At 38.7% G+C, this 23,423-nt stretch overlaps 1 protein-coding gene across 2 annotated transcripts in view; it reads right to left on the bottom strand.

Moving 5' to 3' along the window:
- The window catches only part of VPS35L (VPS35 endosomal protein sorting factor like), a 46,908-nt gene extending 23,506 nt beyond the window's left edge, over positions 1-23,402 (bottom strand). The window contains exons 1-22 of one of the 2 annotated variants that reach the window (XM_042037415.1): positions 23,321-23,402; positions 20,428-20,527; positions 19,333-19,500; positions 18,888-19,010; positions 18,507-18,531; positions 17,416-17,492; positions 16,677-16,805; positions 13,623-13,707; positions 12,611-12,670; positions 10,682-10,778; positions 10,225-10,272; positions 9,100-9,193; positions 8,536-8,613; positions 8,039-8,161; positions 7,311-7,357; positions 5,083-5,194; positions 4,757-4,873; positions 4,351-4,404; positions 3,848-3,928; positions 2,935-2,997; positions 1,751-1,836; positions 697-777 (exon numbers count right to left, since the gene is read on the bottom strand). In XM_042037415.1, coding sequence (XP_041893349.1) covers positions 697-777; positions 1,751-1,836; positions 2,935-2,997; positions 3,848-3,928; positions 4,351-4,404; positions 4,757-4,873; positions 5,083-5,194; positions 7,311-7,357; positions 8,039-8,161; positions 8,536-8,613; positions 9,100-9,193; positions 10,225-10,272; positions 10,682-10,778; positions 12,611-12,670; positions 13,623-13,707; positions 16,677-16,805; positions 17,416-17,492; positions 18,507-18,531; positions 18,888-19,010; positions 19,333-19,500; positions 20,428-20,527; positions 23,321-23,337 — 1,865 coding nt within the window. In that variant the 5' untranslated portion in view covers positions 23,338-23,402. Of the gene's footprint in view, positions 1-696; positions 778-1,750; positions 1,837-2,934; positions 2,998-3,847; positions 3,929-4,350; positions 4,405-4,756; positions 4,874-5,082; positions 5,195-7,310; positions 7,358-8,038; positions 8,162-8,535; positions 8,614-9,099; positions 9,194-10,224; positions 10,273-10,681; positions 10,779-12,610; positions 12,671-13,622; positions 13,708-16,676; positions 16,806-17,415; positions 17,493-18,506; positions 18,532-18,887; positions 19,011-19,332; positions 19,501-20,427; positions 20,528-23,183; positions 23,291-23,320 lie in introns of those variants that run through there. The other variant, XM_042037414.1, reaches the window with a different exon arrangement.
- Positions 23,403-23,423: the final 21 nt, after the last annotated feature.

Genomic DNA, 23,423 nt, shown 5'->3' with positions numbered 1-23,423 from the left:
TCCTGGCTCTGTTTTCAATCAGACACAGATTTTGGTGTGATTTTTGCAAGTCACCTACAAACCACAATGCTTTCCACACTGCACAACTGCTATTGAAACAGTGAGGGTGCAACAGGGCACAGGGGACCCCAAACAACCTCAGCTCTCAAAGTCAAGGGCAAAACAGAAGAGGAGGAATTAGGGGAAAGATATAGATGGTTCAAGAGCTTCTCAGTTCTAGCTTCCCCTGCTCAAGTTCCTAGAGATCTTTCAGGTATGCTTTTAAAGATTTCACACCCTTTTGTAATGGCTGAAAATAGTGGCCCACAAAAAGGTATAACTGTACAGCAATCTGTGCTTTAGTAGCTACATAATCACTTGAATCTCAGAAATAGCTTAGTATTCACTATAACTCAAAGATTACATTGTTTCACTCTCAAAATATTCTGAAGATTGGATTGTGAAGTGTCTCTGCTTCACTAGAAAACTACAGAACCGCTGCTACTTCCCTTTTAAAATTCTGCTTCAGTATTCAAAATACAGCAGTAATTAAAGAGCAAATGGTACGTGCTGCCACTTCATTGCACAGCTCTTTCCTCAGCACTAATTGGATTCATGTCCTAATCCACCTTGAAACAAATAGCCTCAGAAACATGAAACCACATCAGGCAGCCCAGCTTGGCATAAATGAGAGTTCTTAGTAGACGTTCATCTTACTTCACAGAGTCATGCATCGTCTTACAGATATGCAGGAGAGCATTGAGTATAACGGGATCCTTCGTCGACTCCTGCTGATGCCTAGAAAGTATTTAGAAAAAGTGGTGAAAAATCCTGCTCTGTCAAAACAGATAACAACGACTAGAATAACACCCATTTCATGCATAATTCCAGTCACCAGCGCTGTATGACACTGCACAAGTTTTAAGTTCATTTGTGAACCAAGGGAACACCAACAATCACATGGTTAATAGATGTACAATTCCAATAAATGCCAGTCAAGAAATATTATCTTAATATACACAGCTGAAGTGCCAAGCCACAGACTGACTCCTTAATGGACACAGGAAGGCAGACGTGTGATACATGGAGGCAATCTAAGAACATCAAAACAAAACAATCCTGGATTTACCAAGATATAATATAATTCCTCAGCTACTTAGGGACAGACAGGAAGGATCAGTGTCATGTTTAGGTACAGAGCCACATGTGCACTGCAGCTCCACTAAGGTGATTAAGGGGCCACACCATCTCTCATATGAGCAAAGCCCCCGGGGAGAGAAGGATTGGGAGGCTCAGCAGTGAATAGAAATACCTGAAGGGAAGGTGAAAATGAGAAAAATGTTTCAAGAAACCTGTTAATTATTTGAAAAGAAAAGGACTGCTTGACTTTCAGAGCAGCTGAATATATTTTCATTTTCTAAGTTCATTTTCAACTGTAGCAGTACTCCATTCTGTGCTGTCACAGCAACTGGAATGTGAAATAAATTTCATAAACCAACAAAGGCAACACAAGGAAAAAAAAAGCTCAGAGAACAACTATTCTGTTAACTCACAGCAAGTCAGCATCAATATAATTACTTCAACTCAGCTTTCTTTGTGAACAGTCAAACAGTCCATCAATAAATAACAAAACTGACACATTTTCTTTTTTCTTTCCCATAGCCTGGAAAACCTTCACAAACTAAATAGCCAATGTACTGACTCCTCTAGCCATCTTTCAATAAGTGTCTCAGCCTCCAGAGTGCATTTCACCTCAGCAGTCCCCACTTACTTAATAAAAGATTCCATAATGCACTTGCAAACCTCCACTCTCACACTTTCCTTCTGGAACATATCCAGAAATGGCAAGAATTTCTCCTGAAAGTACAAATACATAAACAAGTAAAATCAGGTATGTTACTAACAACACACTAAAACAATAAATATTTTGGGTAAGTTTTATAAGCACAGTTATTTATGTAAAATTATTTTCATCTTTTTTGAAAACAGTAATTCATCTCAAAGGATGAAAAAGTGGAACAAATGGAAAGGGTCTGCTGGCTGAAAGATGTACCAATTTATTGAATGCACAGATCCAGAAGGGAGCACAAAATACAGAACTGCTTGAAACTAATGTTGCACTTTATTTTTAAAAGCAATTATATGCTTCAAATGCCTTAAGATCATGACACATTCAGACAGCTATGGAAAAAAAAGGTAAGATATTAAAAACAATTAAAACAGTCTACACATCATCAACAATTTTGCATGTATCCAGAGCAAGTTAAGAACGTCTAAGACATTTAAACTCCTTTCAAAGATAAGGGTCTAAGTTGTTAACATACTAAAATACTTCGTTTCTGTATCATCTCAAGAATATAGTGAGGGTAAGTTCTTCCAAATTATCCAAGCAATTTGTGAACAAGACTTGACTCCAAATCCATAGCATCAGTCTTGAATTCTACACTTCAGATGATTTCTGTACTTTGACACACACTGTGTACTGTCTTTGTTTCTATTTTTCTACCTCATATACAGTCTCTGACCTCTCTGAGTTCCACTTTGTTTCAATGCCAAATGTAAGTGCTATGAGAGAGCATAGCACAGAATCATATCATATCATATGTTATGTATCATAACACAGAAGCAGCTATCAGCAATTACATTAACACACACACACAAATAAATGGTGTTTTACCTTGCATTGATTGTCACTTACGCCACAGTAAAAAAACAAACTCAGAGAATTTAACAGCCTAATGAAAAGAGCAGAGAAAATTGGAACTGAAATAAGAAGTACTTAAGTAGTAAGCAGCAGAAAGCTCACAAAATATTTCTGCACTTAGCTACTTGATAAAAAATCCTTCCATTCTGTGAACCTGTAAAGAATCTAAATATCCCAGTCAGGTAAATTCTCTTGCAAAAACAGTGCCAAACAGTTCTTCTTAAAAATTTATTAAACAGAATATCACTTACCACTGAAAAAAGCAGAGCAAAGTCATAGATATAGGTAATAACCTTCTGAATAATTGACTGCAGCTAAAAGGGAGAAAAAGGAAAAGTGAAAAAAACCAGGGAAATTATTGTAATATGAGTTAAATTAAGACTATCCACACCAGAGATTGTTCTTCTCTAGTTATTCATAGTAAACTCTTTTGAAAGATGCTTCGAGCATTCATCAATGTAATTTCTTTCCCCAAAGCAGGACAGACTATGCTGCTCCTACACACTTTTCCAACACACCCTTCAGAACCCATATTGAACAGAGGCTGACCAGCCTGCCCAGGCTTTATTTGCTCTTCACTTCCACAGTTAGGCACATTTTTTTCAATTTAGAGTCTCTATGTCCTCCAGCTCTCTGCACTAAAAAACTCAGCCAAATAAACAATGAAAAAAACCCCAAACTAGTTTGTTAAATCTTCTTTTGTAGGCACTTTTTCTACCCTCCAAGTAACCACGAAAACCTTCTCAACTAATCCATATCTCATTTGGAATTCAGTCTCAAGGACTGGACACAATAATTCACTGAAGTCTTAACAAAGCCAGGTAGAGACAGACTATTTTATGGTTTACTTCTGTTTAAACAGCCTACCAGGATTGCTAATTCCCTTCAGCAAACACCATTGTTGATGCAGGAGTTAACTATTGCTAATTCTAAATACGTAAATCATTCGGGTTTAGCATTTCTCAGAATTAAAAGATTGATGTGCATGGAAAAAAAGGAGGAATAAATCACAGCATTACAGAGTTCCAAGAGGCTTCCCAAATTACAGCTAGTGTCTAAAAATAATTATTTTGTTATAAGAGTTATCAGTAATGTTTAAGAATTAATTCCATTTAAGAAGACGCACATCAGATTTTTACAGATTTGGCAAAATAAGTTCTTTACCTGTGGGTAAGCATCTTCAAATGCTCGATCAGGAGTCATGTGTTTGATAACATCAGCCAGAACTGTATTGACCTCTCGCTTCTGTGTAGCAAAAAACAAGGTTACAAAATACAGGAACCAAACTGGCAAACAAATCAAGTCACTAAACACCACTTGAGTAGGATCATTTACTTCCATTTGCCAAAGCATCAGCTTTTTACGGAGCTCTCGTTAAGCCAAGAACTTTAGCCATAGCTCCAGTAAATCCTTCCTTAACCTGGTCCATCTGCCATTAAAACAAAAGGATAAGAAACATTCAGGGCTGTGAGGTGGTAAAGCTTCAAAGCTGCATCGTTTGTCCTCATTCATCTTTCATGAAAGGAAACGCAATTTTTCATTCCTACACACTTACACTGAATAGTTAAAACCTTTCCATCTTTAATACCAAACTGCTTTAATACCAAACTACAGCCACTTAGTCTGTATCAGAAAAATTCAAAGGAAACAAAGTAATTTTCACCTACCGTAAAATGTCTGCAGGTATACTCCACCCACACTTCAGCACAGTTGATATAATCCTAGAAATACACGTGTCTTATGATTACCAATATTTGCAGGAGACTGTGAAAAATACACTTGCAAAAATTACACTTAAAAGAAGTAACTCCTGAGCATGCATGCAGCCCTAAAGATCTAGAACTCAAAAGCTACATTTGTGTAATAATGTTATGTAAAATTAAATTATGCTTCAGCAAAACTAAGAAAAGCAGGGATGATCTAAACATATGACCAGCCATAACATTTTTTTTGCAGCTGTGTGTATTTAGAAAAGGTAAACAATGCCATGCTAAGCACATGCTTACTGAACAACCTGCTACAACTTTGCTCTAAACACAGAATCAGTAGTAAACAGAATGGACAGTAACTCACCTGTGGGTTCTTCAGCTTTGTAATCACCTTCCAGGCTTCATTTAATATTTGAAGACGATCATTTTCAGGAGGATCAGCCAACGCCAAGTTTAAGCCCAGGGAGCGAAAGAGGAGATGCTGAAAGTTAATGAGAAATTTTTAATTAAAAGCAGATAATGCATGTCCATCTGAGACTGGTCTGGCAGGTACAGTGTGCAGAAAGATTTTCAGATCAAATCACTTGAATAATTTTTTTCGAGTGAATATGCAAGTTATGTCAGCAACTAAGAGCATAAAGACCTCTGTCAAAGAAAAGGAATCATTACAAATTACATACAAAATGTTACCTTTGGGAATCCAGACTCATCACACTCTTTAATCATGCCAATGAAGTCCATTGATCTCGCAGCAATAAACTCTGCTCTGAACGCTGACATTACCGAATTCAACAGCAAAGCACTGCAATGAACACAACACAGATCAATGCAGCTCAGCAGCAACTCAGATTTGGTAGTCCCTGCCTTTACATTAATCTGTATTTCTTAGACTAACAACTGTCCAGCATCTATTATAAATTTTTTAAAAGCAAGAGAATAAGGAAGAAAAGACCCTCACACAAATCGAGCTTGCTTTGATGAGGATTAATAATGCATAAGCAAAACAAGAAAACATGAAGCCACCAGATAAGGAAAAGGTAACCCAGCCTGTAGAATACTTCTTCCACACAGGTGTTTGTGAAACCCTCATTTTAGCAGCAATTTACTAGAAATATCAAGCAAACCAGGAGTAGCTGACATTTAGAAACTTACTCTCTGTTCAACTACAGTTCAGAAGAATACTTAGGGAGGGCAAATCCCTGTTGAAACTTTTCTTAATTAATTATATTAATATAATATGTATTTTATATATATATATATATATATATTATAAAAGCCACATTTCTAGCAGCTGCATTGTTAGGATTAAAATAAACCCAAAGTCATGGTCATGGGATAACTGGCAATGACATTTAGAGATTTATGATTAACCATTCAGACAGGCATTTGTGTTGTATCAAACCGAAGTCACAGTGGAAGAGTGAACTCACTGCACCACTGTAAGATCCAGTTTACTCAGCCATGAGTTAGCTCAAGAAGCTGCCTCATAAAACACTGTGCCCTTCACTGTCTGAAACAGACAGTTTGAACACAGGGCAGTTTACCTTGAGGGAAATTCTATGTGCTTAAAATAGCCCAGCAGCTTCAGTCCTTCTGCCTGAGCCTTAGTGGTCCCATCACAATTTGACTGGAATTTGCATTTCATCATTAGACAAGCACTTCCAGTTCACTAGGCCTGTGCTTTGCAATACAGAGAGCAGGCTGTCACTTTTCACTTAGATGGCTGCAAAGTAGCTCATGGAACACACTGAGATTATTGAAAGATTTATACACTGATGCCTCTTGCTTTGTAGTATCTTGACAGTCATGAGAAGACACAAAAACACCGAACTCCACTTTGAAAGAGGAATACTGTTTTAAACTGGATTACTCAACTTCCCAATAAAAAAGACATGTCCCAAAAACATTTCTTTTAAAAGAGCCCTCATTATACTCAACATCTTATCCTTCCTTCAAAGAGCAAAGAGGAAGAAAGAGGAGGAATCTAGCCCATCTTTACAGTGAAAAATGCTAAAAGTTGATTTTAAAATAAGTTCCACAAAACAAATCAACACCTATACAAAACTGTTTGTACATCAGAGGATGTGGATTATTTTTATGTGTACTATTCACTCTGATACAATACCATTTTCACAGCACATTTTTTAAATCATGCTTTCCTCACACTCCTTAGCTCAGTCACAGAACGCTGGCATTCCTCAGCTAAGTGATTAACATATTTTAGTTCCTCAGCTGCTGCAGAATTGGACTGTGCAAAGCACATCAGAAAAACAATAGATAGTTGAAAACTTTTACAGATCTCAGCCAAACTACCCAATAAAATGAACAGAGAGGAGCCCATCAGCAGGCCAGACTGCAATCACAAAACCCAGAAAGTACATTCAACTTTCAGACCAGACCATCTTCCTGAACTGAAGGGGATTACCCTGCACACAGACTTCTAGGAGACGTTTGAGGTATCAATTTTAATGTTGAAAAAAGCAAATCCCCTAAGTATTACCACCTTCCAAAGGCTGCCAGCTGCTTTACAACTTCCCTTTCTGAATGCATGTATGGCATGACTGCAGCTAGTGGAGGATAGAGGGAAGGAAGGGGAGGAAAACCCAGAAAAATGAAGCAAAACCAGGAATCAGAGACATGGCTGATGGAGAACACATTACATGTCCTAAACTTTGGCTTAGGAGCCAAAATGCAGCAACCAAGTTAAACTAACTAACTTTGGCTTGACAAGTAATCCACTGTATTTTAGAATTCATCTCTGGAAAAGAGATGTTCAATCATGATTTAGTAAGCTACTGGGAGAATGAAAGCTACACTATGCATCCAAGCTGCTTCCAAAAGAGGGAGAGAGAACATTACTCCAGGGACTCACGGGTACTCATTACAGACTCCTGTCTTCTACACTCTGCAACACTTACTTGTTCCCCAATTTTTTGCATCTCTCCATCATCTCAGTAAGCAGAACCTGGAAAAATTACTTATTAAAATTAGTGAATAGAGACTTTGCAAATATAGTCTGCTTTAATTGCTGTACTGAAATCTACTAAAAGCTGTTTTAATTACCTCTCCAACACATTCCAATACTCCTGTGTTATCCTATATTTACAGCACAAGAAAACAATGGTGTAGCACAACATAAAACACATCCTCTGGAACAGACACAGTGGCATTTCAATCAAAACCACCATTTTATGGAAGCCAAATCTGCAATCCTTCATCCATGCCATTACTCCAGGTAATCACTATTTGCCAGCCAGGTCAGTTATCTCTGGCAGGAGAGGTGAAAATTCTGCCAGACTGCAAACCATACTGACAGATTAAAACAGCCTGTTCACTATGTTAAGCTACAGGTTACTCAAATCATTTTTATATCTGTATGACAGAAGAAACTGATGAATTCAGGAAATAAAGACTAAACTAGCTAAAGGACAGCAAGAAACAAACAGGAATACTGCCTATGAACTTGAAGCGGTCACACTTGAGCTTTGTGGAAGCAAACATTCTTCCTGTACAGAAGAGAACATCAGACAGTCCTATGGAGGCTCTTTACACTCGAGAACTGACTGAGGAGTGGTTTTTTAGCTTGCAAAATTAACTCTTCACCACAACACTTGCTTTAGTACTGAGCATTACCACGTTCACTTACATCGGGGGCATGGTAGGCAATACACTGCAAAATCCAGTCTATAGCAGGAGAATACAGGGTCAAATACAAAGGGATCTCCACACATTGCACCACCAGCTGGTTCTGAACCGTATCCCCGTGGATCTGTTGAAATAAGAGACAAAAATATGTTGCTGTGAAAAGGCATTTAATGGGAGATATGATAAACTGAATAAAGTTTGTATATGAACAGAAACAACAACAGACAGTATCACAAAGGTACAGATATTCTGAAACATTCCTTGCAAGCTGGGGGAAAAAATATCAAGCTCCTAACATATATTATTCAAGTCTGGAAACATGCTGAATAAAGCAGTTTCAACTTATCAGAATGTATGTAAAATTTCCCATACTATATCTGGATACAGGAACACCCCTAAATCTAGATTTGAGAACTTCTAAGTTTTTTTAAAAGTATGTGGCAGTTGATTAAGGAATGTATTTATCTGATTTTGCAAATAAAACGCTTATTTGCTTACTTGTTTAAATGTTAGAAGGAAGTCAAAAAAATTTTTGTTCAGGCTTTCTTTGAGTTGTGGTGCCACTTCCATCCCAACCTGTATTAAAAGAAAAAGATTTTATCAGCATCTCTCAATTCTCCTTCAGACTGAGACAAAAACGCATTTGCTGAAGGACTACACCCAAGTTACACACATCAAATCAACCAACAGCATTGAATCACATGCTTTTGACTGATTATTTCCTTGCTTACTATTATGGTCATGTCCACTAACAACTACCCTGAGGCAGTTACAGCTGTATTTGAACATGATCCTAACATCAGCTCCAAGTATCTGTAAGCAGTGAGAAAATCAGTGTCTACTCCAGTGCACTGCAACAGCCTACAGCAGCACATAAAATCATTCTTACTTATTACAAACACTTAAAGAGAGATTACCCATTCTTAAAACAGAAGAGAAATTACTTTTTGTTTGTTTGTTGGAAGGAAGGGACAGGCTGCTGACTATTTGAGATAAAAGCAGTGACAACACTGGCTGCAGTAAATCTTTGATACAGATCAGAGGAGGTAAATGACAGCCTACCCTGCAAAGGTATGCTCTGGCATAGACTGCAACCAGTGGATCTCCAATTCCTCTAATCATAGATGTTAACCGTGGGAGACATTCCGAAATCCCCCTGTTTTCATCAGAAATGAAAATGAGCTTCAACAGTCAATAACAGAATTACATCACCTACTGAATAACTGAAAATACTGAAGATAACTTCAGTAGCTGCCTTGTAGACTAACAACTGAGCATGAGTTATAGAAATATCTATCAAAGAAAAAGAATACCAGCACAAAAAATTTTACTTATAAAATAAATTTATGTGTACAATAATACATATCCTATATTCAAATAGCAATAGTTGCTGTTCAGAGCCAGACAAATAAAACCAAAAAACTCCCCCTCCAGCTTGGAGAACAGCAGAGCTATGGAAAAGCTGTGACTCAATGTAAGGAAAGCAGATGCTTAAAGCAGAACTGGCAGAAGTCCTTCCATGTCTCATTTTCCCACAGGTCCTTTTGGACAGAGCTGTACTGGTGCCTGGATATGAGGCCCACTAATTCCAGTAAAAGAACTGCTTTTTAGGGATAATAAAGTTGTCACCAGAGTAGCAATTTGGCTTCCAATGCTCATTTCAAAATATAACTGAAGAAAGTCAATTACAAGGGAAGGAACATTTTCTGCTCAGCAGCTGGCACTGTTTGGCAACACATTAAACTTACACCAGGGTTTTCAATAGATGGTGGTTCATTGCTCCTCAAATACTTCTCCAACTCTCTCTCCCAATCTGACATCAATATTTTCCTTTCCTTTTTCTATCCTGTCTTTTTCCCACACTCCTTATGTCATCAATCTTCCTTCCCCCTCCACCATCACAAACCACTGGTTTCCAGTCTGCATTGGGATTTGTGACAACTGATATCACAACTGTACATATATTTGAGAACTGAGAGCACTATTGTATTTCAGAGCGTATCACAGTTCACCTTTACTTTTTTCATGGTATTTTCATTAAAAATTCCAAAACCTCTCTGTACTCCTTCTTCTCAGTTCTACTAAGACCCTACCCACCATTAATCACAGAACTCTCATGCTTAATTCCTTGAATTAGTTCCTAAGTCTTCCCATTCACTTCCTTTCCACATTTAACATTATTCTTACGTTTTGGATAGGAACTTATTGCACTTCAGTATTGCTGCTTCCACATAACTAAATTGAAGCCAAGTTAAGGAACAAAACTAATACTCACACCATTGAAAAACCTGAAGCAAACATATACCAAATGCATATTGAACAAACTATTTTAAGGCCTTCTGTAATTAATGTCACTACACTTTGTTGATTTTTACAATTTATCTACAAGATTTTGTTTCAAAATTTTTCATGCATCATCTCTACTTTGGCACTGCCAAACTGCTCCGAGCCAATAATTAAACATTCAGTTTACTGTGCAACATGACTCAAAAGTACATTCAAAACATACAGCCTGAAACAAACAAAACAAAGCCAGTATAAACATCAGATCCTGTGGGTTTTATTGAAACAAACATGTTCACTTTTGGAAAAATCTACAAAAAACCTGCAGACACACTCTGAGGGTCTCATCTGACAAGGATACAATCTGGGAATGAGTTCTCTGATTGAAGCAATCTTGAAAAACCAGTTTAAGCAAGTTTCTTTCGCCGTATCATTAACACTCTCTGGAGAAAAGTTATCTGGGAAAAAAACAACCCAGAAATAGTTACATTCTTTCTGGAAACAAGTTACTTTTCATTCTAGGTTTAAAACTGTATTCTCTTTCCATTCATCAAGAAATTAAACGCACAATAATAAACTAGGCAATAAATTTGCTTCTCAGCTCTCTTGAGCAGCAGTCAGAGCTGAGTACATAACAAGAAAACGTAACAGTTTTGTAGTAAATAACATTTCAGAACCTGAATTCAAGCACTCAGAGCTCATCTCAGAGCTGCTACTGAGAAATCCAACCTCCGCCTCTGCTCTTCCAAAAGCAGAAATCGTAAAAAAAGAAAATACAGGGAATCTGTAACAAACATGTATATAAATCTATAATGACTAGAGAACATACAAAAGAGATTTTTAAGCACTCAAATTCTTTACTTTAAAGGGCCAATACAAATTTTAAATAATGCTATTGCAACACAGACAGAAACCTTGTTTCTGTACACTGAACATTGAACACATCCTATTATAAACTCCTTGTGAAACCATTTAAAATACCAGTGCTCTCCCACTCCTGCCCCCAGAAGGTGAGAAGCTCCACAGGAGAGTTTCCAACTTCCAGCACAAGAGAAGCCACATTAGAACTTCCTGCACTCAGTCAGTATCTTTCTCATCTAGGACCTCAGGAGTTCTCACTGAACTTTGTTTCCCTTGGTTCCCAAAGGACAGGCTCAGAGGTTGGGCCTGAAATGCCCAAAGGTTCACACGCACAGTCAGCACAGCACAGATTTTCCTTCTCCCTCCCACTTTCAGAGCTGCTTGGGAAGTTCCCACCAGCAATGCCTCTGGCAGCTGTACAGCTGCAGCAGGAGCTCAGCTCTCCAGAACAGAGGTAACTGGGCCCAGAAATTGTGATGTGCTGTGGGAACTGTCTGCCTTCATTAATGCCTGTAAGAGCAGTTTGTCAGATCTGCAACAACCAAATTTGTCTTAATTATTTTCTCTAAGTTTATTTCAAATTTCAGTATTTGTTGGTTTCAAGTTTATGGCTCCAATCCTATGGACTTAACTGCAAACTAATGGTACTGTTCCACTGCCAACTACAGAATGCTTCATCTTGCAAGGATGTGCACTTAATGCACTCCAAATTGCAAGGAAATGCCTGCATTTTCCACAGAATGCTTCAACATCTTGCTAAAGAGGTTCTTTCACATTCATTTGTACTGTAAATGTCAAATTATATTTTTACATTGTGTTGGAACTTCAACTGAAAAAATAAAAAGGGCCCAAGTTAGAAAGATTATTCTAGAAGCAGCCTGCTGCTACTTCCAAAATTCCTCCTTAATCAAAACAAAACTATCAAGTTTCCAGCATAGCAACAAAAACATCTATTTACCAAAAACTGAGACTCTCGGCTTTGTTACATTTCTATCATTAACTTTAAGCTACTAAACTGTAATACTATCAGAAGAGAGCATATGCTAAGAAAAAAGGAAAAGAAGTCTCTTTCATCTAATTTGGCCATTCCTGTTTAATTCTCTCTCCCCCTAATAAACTCTGTATTAGAGAACTTAGACATGATTCCTTGTGATTTCAAATGTCAGGAAGACCCAGTTTACATTTAGTAACAGCAGAGCCACAAGCACATTTTATTATAACTTAGGTATATCCTTCACAATTGAAATGTAAACTTGCATGAGCATTGTGAATAGTGGAAGCTGTAAGCAATGGATTTTACTCTGTTAAAAACTAAAAACTTCTAGATTGAAATGAGACATTTTTCTGTAGGAGACAGAGTAGCAATGGTTTAACCTTCCTCAAGTTTGGATATGATTTTTTTCTGGAGTGGAAACAAACACAAAGTTACCTGGCAGAGAGACTCGGTTATCCACGCACATTGACAGAATTCTTTCATACACGAGTTTCCCTGGTTAAAAAAAAGAATAATAATAATCATAACAAATTAACAAACTGTAAAACACAAAACGTTGGTACAAAGGTTCTCTTTCCAACACACAATGAAATTAGCTGGAAAAAACTTCCTAGAACGCTGACATTTTGCTGCCCTCTAGTGAGGCTGAAATGTTCAGTGTGATTTAGCACAATAAAAAAATTCTCTGGCTCCGTTAAGTGCCGAGGTAACACACAGGTCAGATTTCTCCCAGGCCAGGAAAGGACAGCTGGTGGCCTGACTTTGCTGAGTTTGGATATTGTGTTATCTCCAGCAGCTTTCAGCAAGTAGGAAGGAGCACAAAGAGGAAGCACAACCTGAAAAAACAATTAGATCTCTGTCGTAGCATATCCTGCTGGCACCAAAATACCCTTCAACTCTGAATGCCATTGTAAATCTTTTCCATAACATGGCACAAAAACAAGAGAGTCACATGAAGTGGATGACAATTTCACTTACAAGTTTAAAAATATATTAAAAAGACCAGTAACAACATTTGGATCACTTCACAGTCCCTATTCAGCTAAAGAAAACTTTCTGACTTCTATTCTTCAAATACAAAAATAATGAAAGATTGAGTCAAAAGGCTGCAAAAATCCAAAATACTTTTATAATAACAGCGTGTTTTAAATTTCAAAATGGAGAGATCATGATTTTTCCTAACATTTTGTTCTAGATATTCATTAATACATAAAGCACAGAACCACAAAATGAAATATTTTTATCTTAAAGGCTTTGCTCTTAGGAGTTTTTTGACAATTATATACCATGTTTACCACCAGTGTCCAAATGTTTATGTTGGAAATACTCCATGTTAAAACTACAAGTCATTTCAGCCCTTTCTGGATAACTTTGATGCTTTCTAACGTTACAAAAAAATTAATCTTATTAACAATTGTGTACTAAGTCTGGCACAGTAGATACTTACCGAAAGTATCAAGGATATCTGTAATTAAAACAAATTTACTTGGATAAAACTGGATTACAGTTGTGTCTGAAAGAAGCTTAGAACACTAGGAGAAAAAAAAACAAATAAACATTTTTAGAGGTCAATGCAAGTTTGTGTTTTTACTCCAGAAAAGCTGGAATGGATGAATATCCACAGATGGAAAGGGCCAATATGAACTATGAAGCCAAAAGCACAAGGACATCTAACATAACACACCATGGTGCTTGTTGTAATTTTCAGGATATTCTTCATTTCCAGAACTAGTCATAGACTTGGTTTTCCTTTATACAGGGTAAGCTACAATGCAGAGTTTCAGCTGACCATGCAGATCTCTGCTTTTGTTCAGACAAGACAAATTCTCTCCCAGACAAAGCATTAAAAGGCAGTTCTTCTCTAAAATAACATTTTTAAGGGTGTTGTTCAGTTTTACACCATCTCTCTAAGCATCCATATCAAACACAAAATTTAATATAGACTAAATTAAGAAACAATTTTCCAAGTGTAGTTAATGAGCTTTCCAACCCATTTCTGCAGCTCACATAAGTAGTTCAAGCATTCTGGAAACAGACTGAGCCACAGTCAGCTCCAGGGAGGACTCTGCAATCAATCCTCACCTACTGGGACCCAACCTGATCATGGCATTTGGACTACAATGATGGCTGGTACAAAGTCACATTTGAAAATGTATTACCCACTTAGTTCTACTCTCATTGGAGCTTCTACCAATAGAAAACAGGCAAATGACTGACTGGGGAGAGAATTCCACCTCCTCCTTGCTTACGCCAAACGTGGCCTCTGGCCCCGAGTCTTCTCTGGTCTCTAAGACTCACAATATTCTCTATCAGCTCCATCCCTCCCCTCTCCTTCACCAGGAGACAGTTCTTCAATCTCAGAGGAATAAATAAAGTTAAAGCTTCTGTTATGTTTCAAAAATACAGGAAGCAATCCAATACCTCACAAGACTGCCCTGTTTAAAGAAGGAAATTATAACATTTGAACATGCTTAAACCAGGGGCACACTTAGCCTTTTTGCTTTATTCATCAGGGCAACTTGAAGAGTGCACCAGAGAGACAGGTGAGAGCACTCACGTCCTACAACCAGCAGAATCTTCCCTGCTGCGTGGCAAGTCTGTCACCTTCAAAGAAAGGCAACTCAGTAGCTGTTCAGGACCTACACATACCATGAACACTTAATTACCACTTTTTTTAGAGCTCACATACATAATCAACTTACTTCAGCTTACTCTAAGCAGCTTAACATACTCCATCTTGACAAGTAAAGTATCTTGCAAAAAGGCACTTGAGGAATCATAGAATCACAGAATCGTTTAAGTTGGAAAAGACCTTCATGATCGTTGAGTCCAACCTTTAATCCAGCATGCCAAGATCACCAGTAAAAAATATGCCCAAGTGCCACATCTACACATCTTTTAAATACCTCCAAGGACGCTGATGCCACCACTGCCCTGGGCAGACTGGTGCAATGCTGGAGAACCCTTTTGGTGAAGAAATCTTCCTAACCAGATGCCAAACTCACTCCTCCTACTGCACACTAACCAGTCTATAATAATAATGACAGACTGTGTATACAACCACAGCCTGATGTCAAGAGAACTGCTCAGTTCTTTTAGAGGATACAGCACTCTGAAGGAAGAACCACAGCAAGTAAAGTTCAGTGAGGTTTCTACCCTATCCTGCTTTATAACTATAGAATTATTATCCTTCATAAAACCTTTTAAATTCATTAATTACCCAAGTACCTATTTCATTCTTAGCCAGTCTTTCAATTAGTGATGACTATCTGCAGCACTAAGTGCTAAGTGAACAACACTTCAGCATAGATGAACATATTCAACTTTGGTGCCACTTTCCTAAAAGGAAGCACTGAATCTCATGTTAGAAACTGTATTATTTCAAAATTGTTTGTGAACCATTTGCAAAAGAACCTATGAAAGCATCAATGCATAGATTATCACTGCATATCACACATATATATATATTTACACACATATTAAAGCACTGTAAGTACAGTACATCCCTGCTCCTTTTCTTCTCATCCAAAGACTATATTCAAACTTCACAATCCTATATATGGATCTTTTTAAAAATAACAATAACAGTGCTGATTTCATAGTATTACAAGAGAACATTAGCCACCCTAGGTCACATATAATTGTTTGATCTCACTTCATTAATGTTTCATTTCCATTTTTCCTTTATTTTCCTTTCCACAATTTAAGATGAAATTACTTCAAGCAGTTTTCACAAGAGTATCCAGAATGACCAAAAAAAATCCTGACTTTATATAACCCCACTGGATGACTACGAGCATTACATCAGTTTTACAGCTTTTAAGGATGTCATTATCTCATCTGTCCTCTGCTGCACTCTGCCTCTGGCCTCTTTTAAAGGCCAAGCCAAACAAAAGAGCATTTAACTGTCCTATTTCCCCTTGCCCTCCTCAAAGTGCATCACCCCAAATGACCCAAAGGAAGACTGTGGACGAGTTTTAAAACAAACAAACAAACAGAAACCCCACACATACCATTTTAAAAATCTGGAGCTGTTTTAGGTAGCTTGCTAAGGTCCTAAATCCCATTATTTAATTGCGTTAGTAAGTTTGGATGGGTAAAATGCTGATGTTCAAAAAGGCATTCCAGTATTATTTGTAGGGAGCAAGGGGCTGAAGGGGAAGAGGACAGGAAAGGAAATTACATGCCCTAGAAAGAGCTGATACCACTACATGTGATTTACTCTAACTATCCTTAAGCAGGTAAAATTTCCACATTTGTCATTTGGTGACTCACTGAGAATTCCATCCCATGTAACCTAGTCAAAACCAACACATAACAACAAAGCTGAAAATCCAGCTACTGTCAGAAGTCATAAAACTCTGAAAGAAATGTATTTCAGGGAAGAACAAAAGAAAATAATAGAAAAATAGTAGAAAGCCTTCTTTTCCCAAGAAGGAAACTGGACAAGTTGTCTCACCAAACTCACTGGTTCTGCATAGAACAAAAACGTAAAACTGACCTGGATGACTATTTTCAGAGCTTTCACTTTCTGATCAGAGGACCAAGCATCCTTTAAAGACTGGTTCAGTTCTTCAATCCGGTTCATGTAATCCTGCTGAGTCAAATTCAACAGCTCTTTCTGCGATCCCTGGCAAGAAAACACAAACCTACTTAGTAAGAGCAGGAGGGAAGGAGAGTGCTGTTATTATAGACTCAAATCACCATGTTGTGGGAGAGAATCCTACAAAATTTATTACAACTTCCCTTCAGGTCTTAGGAACGTAGGTTATGGAACATCTCACCTTTGCACAGTAAAATACTGCAGCTTGAGAAATAACTTGTGTACTCAGGATTTCTATCAAGCTCATAACTGTAAATTGAATTAAACTCAGGTAGACAGTATGCAGTTTCTGCCTCTGATAATTCCAAAATGATCAGATGTTAAGACTACTGGGCTCCACGAAGTTTTACAGCAGCTGCAGACCGTATGCAGTAAGAAGGTAAATCAACAGCAACAGATCAGGTAAATTTTCAAATAACAATTTCTAGTGATACAAAAATATGGTTCTGCCTGAATCCTGTAACAATAAGGATTAAAATTACTAGAGAACTCCCACAGAAAGTACATATTTATCTAAATACTGCATAAGCACTTGCAGAATCAGGACCTTTTTAAAAAGTTTCACAAAAGATTTTTGTTTCACAAATTCCTTTCACTGTTATTATTGTGCTGTAATTTCATCAGAAAACCTTCTCACCTCTTCCAGATCATCCAGTTCTTCTAACCTTGTCCTCACTTTTTCAGAAACTGCTGAACCAGTAGTTGTGGCTTTTCCTGTAAAGAATTACATGTTTAAATTTCTTTAACATTTAAACACTGGGATTTCTAAAGAGAAACAAACCTGAAGGAGCCTGATATGGACCAGGCAGCTTCTGTGACAGAAGACAAGTGGTATGATTCATTTAGTGAGTATTCCTGAAGACACACATCTGAACATACCTACGCTGCATTCACTTTGAACAAGGGGAATGACAAGTAAGCAAAACTGAATAAAAGTGGATTTTCTTGCAAGTTTTACTGGTAAGAAAAGAATCACCAGATAGAATCATAGGATAATTTAGGATAGAAAAGCTCTGTGGAGGTCTGTGTCCAACTCTCCTCCTCACAGCTGGTCCAGGTCTGAGGTTATAACAGTTGCACAGGGTTATATCCAGTCAATTTAACAATATCTAAGGATATAGATGTCACACTTCTCCTGAACATCCAGATTCAGTGTTCGACCATTCTCATTGCAAAAAAGTATTTTGAATTTTTGCAGAAGCTGAAATGCTGCATGTTTATTCATACATAAAAATCCTGATTTACTATGCTGACTATTTAGCCCAGATTCTCTTTGCTAGAAAACATGATAAAATATTTAACATTTGGGTCTTTTCTGAACACCCAGCATACAGTTGAAATCATTTCACTTTCATGTAAAGAGAATAAGTGAACAAGTTCCCAAAGGACTTGTTTGCTTTCCTTCCAGTTAGCAGAAGAGCTGATAAACATGATTCTCAAAATATCATTGCTCAGTTTAAATGGAAAAAAGTTTTAAGCTACAGTGGAAGTCAGTGCAGTGAAATAATCACAAATTTATTAGCCCACAGGAATAAAAAACAAGGTGGTTGGGTGGCTTTTTTTCAATAATTATTTTAAGTAAAATCCAGTTGTCTTATGCACCAAAAAGCAAGGACCGTGATGCCAGAACGGGGGAGGCAGGAAAACACATTTCAACTATTCTTGACCATAAACCTGTCACTGCACCCTGCCTCAAGCAACTCTGTTACTGTTAAAGAAAGGGCTCACCTTTTTCAGATCCCATGTACAGATTCTGTGAGGAAGCAGAAAAAGCAGACTTTTAGAAAGCATGTACTCACTAGCATTCCAAGAACGCATAGGGTAATTACATTGCTAATTAACTCTCTAATCATTTAGTAGATGCAAGACCAGAAGTTATTTGCATTGTCACAAAAAGACAAAGTGATGGCTTCTAAATATCAAAAAACTTGGACTCAGCTCTAAAACAATCTTTGTAAGTCAGAGCCTGTGATTCAGTTTGCTACAACATTAAAACTGAAATTTAGAGAACCAGTATTTACCCAGGAAAGAATTATAAAATAGCAACATCCAAAATCCATTAAAGGTCTAGTACAAATTAAAAAAAAAAGGGTGGAAGCCACCACTTACAATAGAAAGCTTCTCTGTTGTTGTGTATCTAGCAAGGATTTCACCACGTTTGCTTGACCATGGTTCAAAGTCACTTCCTACTGCTGAGCTCTCATCTTTATCCCGTTTCCTTCGTGCACCATCCTATGACAGGAGTACAAGTGCAAAAGTTAAATACAGATCTGGAAAAAGAAGAGAAGGCTGATAAAGGTCAACTTAATGTTTCAAGGGTCAGCTGATCCTTTCATAAGTCACAATATCAAAAAAAATCCGTATTTAAATAAATATGTCAACATAAACCAGATGAAAGTAGGTAAATAAAAAAGAATATTCTATTAATACAGTATATTTCCTATATTAACCTCTTAACTGGTGAGACAATACATTTTATGCAGGGTTGGCTTTGTGGTTTTGGTTTGGTGTTGGTTTTATTTTACTTAGTTGAGATAACTGCCCCCAGTGTTACCATGGGAGGAGCAGTAGTCACAGGATCTGCAGCTGCTGCAAACAATGACAAGGGATCGGTGCCATCCAACACACTGCTCAGTGGGTCCATCATAGAACTAGAGGAGGAAGAGGAGGTAGAAGAAGTACTTCCTTTCCGGTTCATCTTCTTGGTCTTGGATTCGGTAACCTAAAGAAAAAGTTCAGAACTATTAAACAAAAAGGTTTTCTCTTCCCTCACTTTTCTTTAATAGATCATCAAAATACATGCTACATAAATTGTGCTGTTGCAATGAAAGCAAGGAGGCATCAAACAAACTCTTTAGAGTGAGCACCAGCACTTAAACTGAAGCCCCCCCTCTTCCCTGAATCTGGAGGCACTCACTCTTCAGTAGCATTTCCACTACTTTTTTTTCCCTTACAATTCTAGGTTTACAAAACTGTAAGAACAACTCTCTGAATTTCTTTCTAGTACCCCTCCTCTATTTTATTAGGTTTGTCCCTGTCCTCCAAACTCTTTCTTGCTATTTAATTTCCTCTGCCAGTTTCATCTTTACTTTTCTCGCACAACACTCAAGCCTGGAGCATCAAATCCATACCTAAGGCCACTGTCTTATCTCCCTACTGACCTTCCTGAGCAGAAGCTGCTGCCCATTTATCTTTCATTAGTGGATAACTCATCTCTTTGAAGCTGGATTTTTTTGTACATCTTTAAAAGCCTCTTACACATAAAGAAATGATAAATGTTTTAAAGTACACAGCTGACTGGAAGTTAACCCCAAACCAAATCCTATATCAAGCAATCATGCAGGTTATTTGTAATGCAACAATTTGATGTTAAATTTATCCATTATTCAGCATTTAATGCAACCAAGAAAACCCACAAGCTGGAGGTGCTGTGGAGACTGTTTCTGACACATAACAGCACCAGCAAACTTCTGTAAAGGGCAAACAGAATAAACCTTGATGCCTCTAGAACAGGCCACTAACACAGAAAGCAACTTCACAAGTACCACCACCAACCTCAAAGCCTTTTCATTTTAAAAATTAAATGTAAAAAGAGGAACACAACCAGTCTGAATTCAGATTCATCTTCCAAAAGCACCAAATAACTCACTGTAATGGGTTTCAGCGGATGGTAATCGCCAAAATCCAAGGGCATAGATTCCAGTTTGCACACTTCAGATTCAGACACATAGTTTCTTGATCTTGCATGCCTTAAAAAGCAGTAAGGGAAAGTATATATGCATATAAATAACCACCTGCTAAGAGAAGCATATCCTACATCTATACAGATGCTTATTTACAAAAAAAAGCATATTGAAAAATAAGCAAACATAAAGATCCAAATTTCTCTCTACTGAGATAACGTAAAACTGGAGAAATTTTACTTTCAGCCATTTAGTTGTACTCTTTTTTAGTCTTTGAAACACACAGAGCAGCTAATTGTTCTTTTCTGTTTCATTCAAGGTCCTGAGAATGTTCACAGCACACACTACTGCCTCAGCTGAATAAGTAAAATCAGGGGATACACAAAAAATTCTTTAACCAAATTCCTAACAAAAGCAATCAGCACTTCCCCCACATAACACACATCCTTCCCACAAGAATTAATCCAAACTTTCAAATAATTCCATTCCTACTGAAAGACATAACTCATTTGGAGGATTTTCAGGAGTGCTAATAGCAGCCAGTTATTCTACAGATACCCTGTACTCAAAAAATCCAAGTTTCCTTAATAAAGAAAGAACTATGAATTAGATAATTTATGGTTGTGCCACTCCAAGGAGAAACTTCTGACATCTAATGAGATAGAGCAGAGCAAGAGAAAGACTCCAGTGAAATTCACATCCTTATTTGTTTTCTTGTGTTTCTTAATCTCCAGTTCCTTTTCTTTTTGCTTTGGTCCCATTGTTCAATGACTCTTCTTGCTCATTTGCATCACGGGTTAATCACAATCTGGGTGAAAAGTCTTTCAAACACTTTCTGGCTACACAATTATTCTTTGATTGCTGACAGCTCTCTCAGCACACCACCCCAAGGCCAAAATCAACTGCACTCTAATTAGTGTAAGCACACTGGGCAAGTGCACATGGCAACGATACACATGTGGGAGTGAACAAGAGCTGTAAACCCTGAAAATAAGTCTTTAAAAAGCACGTTTACAATGTGGCTATTCAAGTGATAAGACAGCTTGTAACAGAGCTAATGCAGAAGACAAGATCAAGTTTGCTCTGGCATTATGTTCTGCTTACTCTCCAGGGAAAGGAGATTAAGCATTCCTTTCTTGGCTACAGCAGTGCAGCCAACTTTTGAGAGGAAATAAAAATAAGACTCTGGCCAAGCTGGGGTTTCATCACCCGTACATCCTGCATGATTACACCCTGCTTCAGGTGCTCTTTTAACAGTGGGGTTTTCACACATGAGCACCACTGTAATTGCCACCACTCTGCACCTTCGACACCTGCCAGCCTACCAACCTTTTTCTCTCCTCCTGGTAAAATATCTTTTTTCCTGGGACTGCTTCCAGGCACACAGCACCCTCCCAGAGCCAGTGCTTGTCCTAAAGCAAGCACTGCAAAAAGCTTACAGGGAGCACAAAGGAGCCAGGCATGTAAAATGGAAGAGAGTCCCTTTACAACACTAGACACATATTGGTATTGGTAATACAACGAGGCACATCCCATAGTGACTGCACCTATCATTATTTGAGTATTAAACATTTCAAAAAAGCCCCAATTTCTCTAGATATTTATATGTAGCTATTATAAAAATGCATTGTAGCTCTAGGATTTAAATTATATTATATACTTGACAAATTTTTTTACAAATTTGTTTACATTTTTAAAATTTGCTTCATTTGAACAGTAGGTAAACACAACTCCTCAGCACCAACAGGTGCTATTTTTTTCCTCATATGCAGACTGATCACTATGCAGACAATTAATCTGCAAAACACTTTTCTAGCATCAATACCACTTAAAAATAGCTAAGGTTCTGCTAAACCCCATAGCATGAAAATATCTTCCACATTAGAGAACAACATGATGGAAACATCTTATTAGGTAAATCTCTAGTTATTTCCCCGTGGCCACTTCTGCATCAATGTTACCAGACCTGTTTATTAGCCTGTTACCTCATTGCAGTACTACATAAAAATCAATTTTTCAGCATCTCTACTGCTCTGCTTTGTTTTGCTCTATTTTGCTACTGCTTTTGTCTCTTAGAGAAAGAGTGCCTCTTTTATCCTTCGTTTACCAAACACAATACTAGTCTGAGTAATTCCATGTCCTACACGGTGCAGTTCCCTCAGACGTACACATTTTCCTGTAAACGCACGTTGCTTAGAAGCTGACTCTGCTCCTGTAGCCCCTGTCTACTTCTAAAGAGCCTGTGAAAGATAACTAACAGAGGCTAAACTGTGCTGGCAAAGGTAAATACACAGCACGAGAGCTTCATCTCCACCGGCGAGCCGCGAGGCGGGCGGGACGGCGGGCACGACACTCTCCGTGACAACACACCGGGTACAGCCAGCGGCGCTCGGGGAGCTCTTGCGTATTTTAGGGGAAATAACAGGAGGCCGTCGCGTCCCGCCCGGCTCACAGCTACGGCTCCGTCGCTGCGCACAGCTGTGCCGCCGGCCCGACACCCGCGTAGCTCCGTGTAAAGGCAGGGTGTTATGAATGTGATCTGTACCCTCAGCTTTCCCAGGCAGCGCCAGACAGCAGCGCCGGGCTGTGGTCCCACGGCAGCGGAGCCACGGCACCCAGCGCCCCGGCTGCCCCCGCCACTCGCGGGGTCCCAGTCCCCCCCCAGGCCGACCGGTCCCCAGCCCCGCAGTTTCCCCTCTGGCACACCCGGGGCCGCCCCCACCTCAGCCTCCCGGCTGGGCAAGAATCGCCGAGCATGACGGCTGCCCTCGCCCAGCCGCGGGCACCCGCAGCCCCCCAGAGCCCGCCGCCGGCCCCTCACGGGGGGCACAGAGAGCTCCCGGGGCCCCGCCGCCTCACCAGGGGAACGCGGCCATCTTGCGCCCGGTCACATGACAGCGCCTTCCGCCGGCAGCGCCCGGGCCGCCCCCAGCGCGGGAAGAGCCTGAGGGCGGGCGCGGAG

The sequence above is a fragment of the Corvus kubaryi genome, unplaced genomic scaffold (assembly GCF_017639235.1).
Source record: "Corvus kubaryi isolate FWS band 111438036 unplaced genomic scaffold, C.kubaryi_AGA036_p1.0 37387, whole genome shotgun sequence".
Lineage (NCBI taxonomy): Eukaryota > Metazoa > Chordata > Aves > Passeriformes > Corvidae > Corvus > Corvus kubaryi.
The sequence above is the reverse complement of the archived record's forward strand: the minus strand, read 5'-3'. Positions and strand labels throughout refer to the sequence as shown.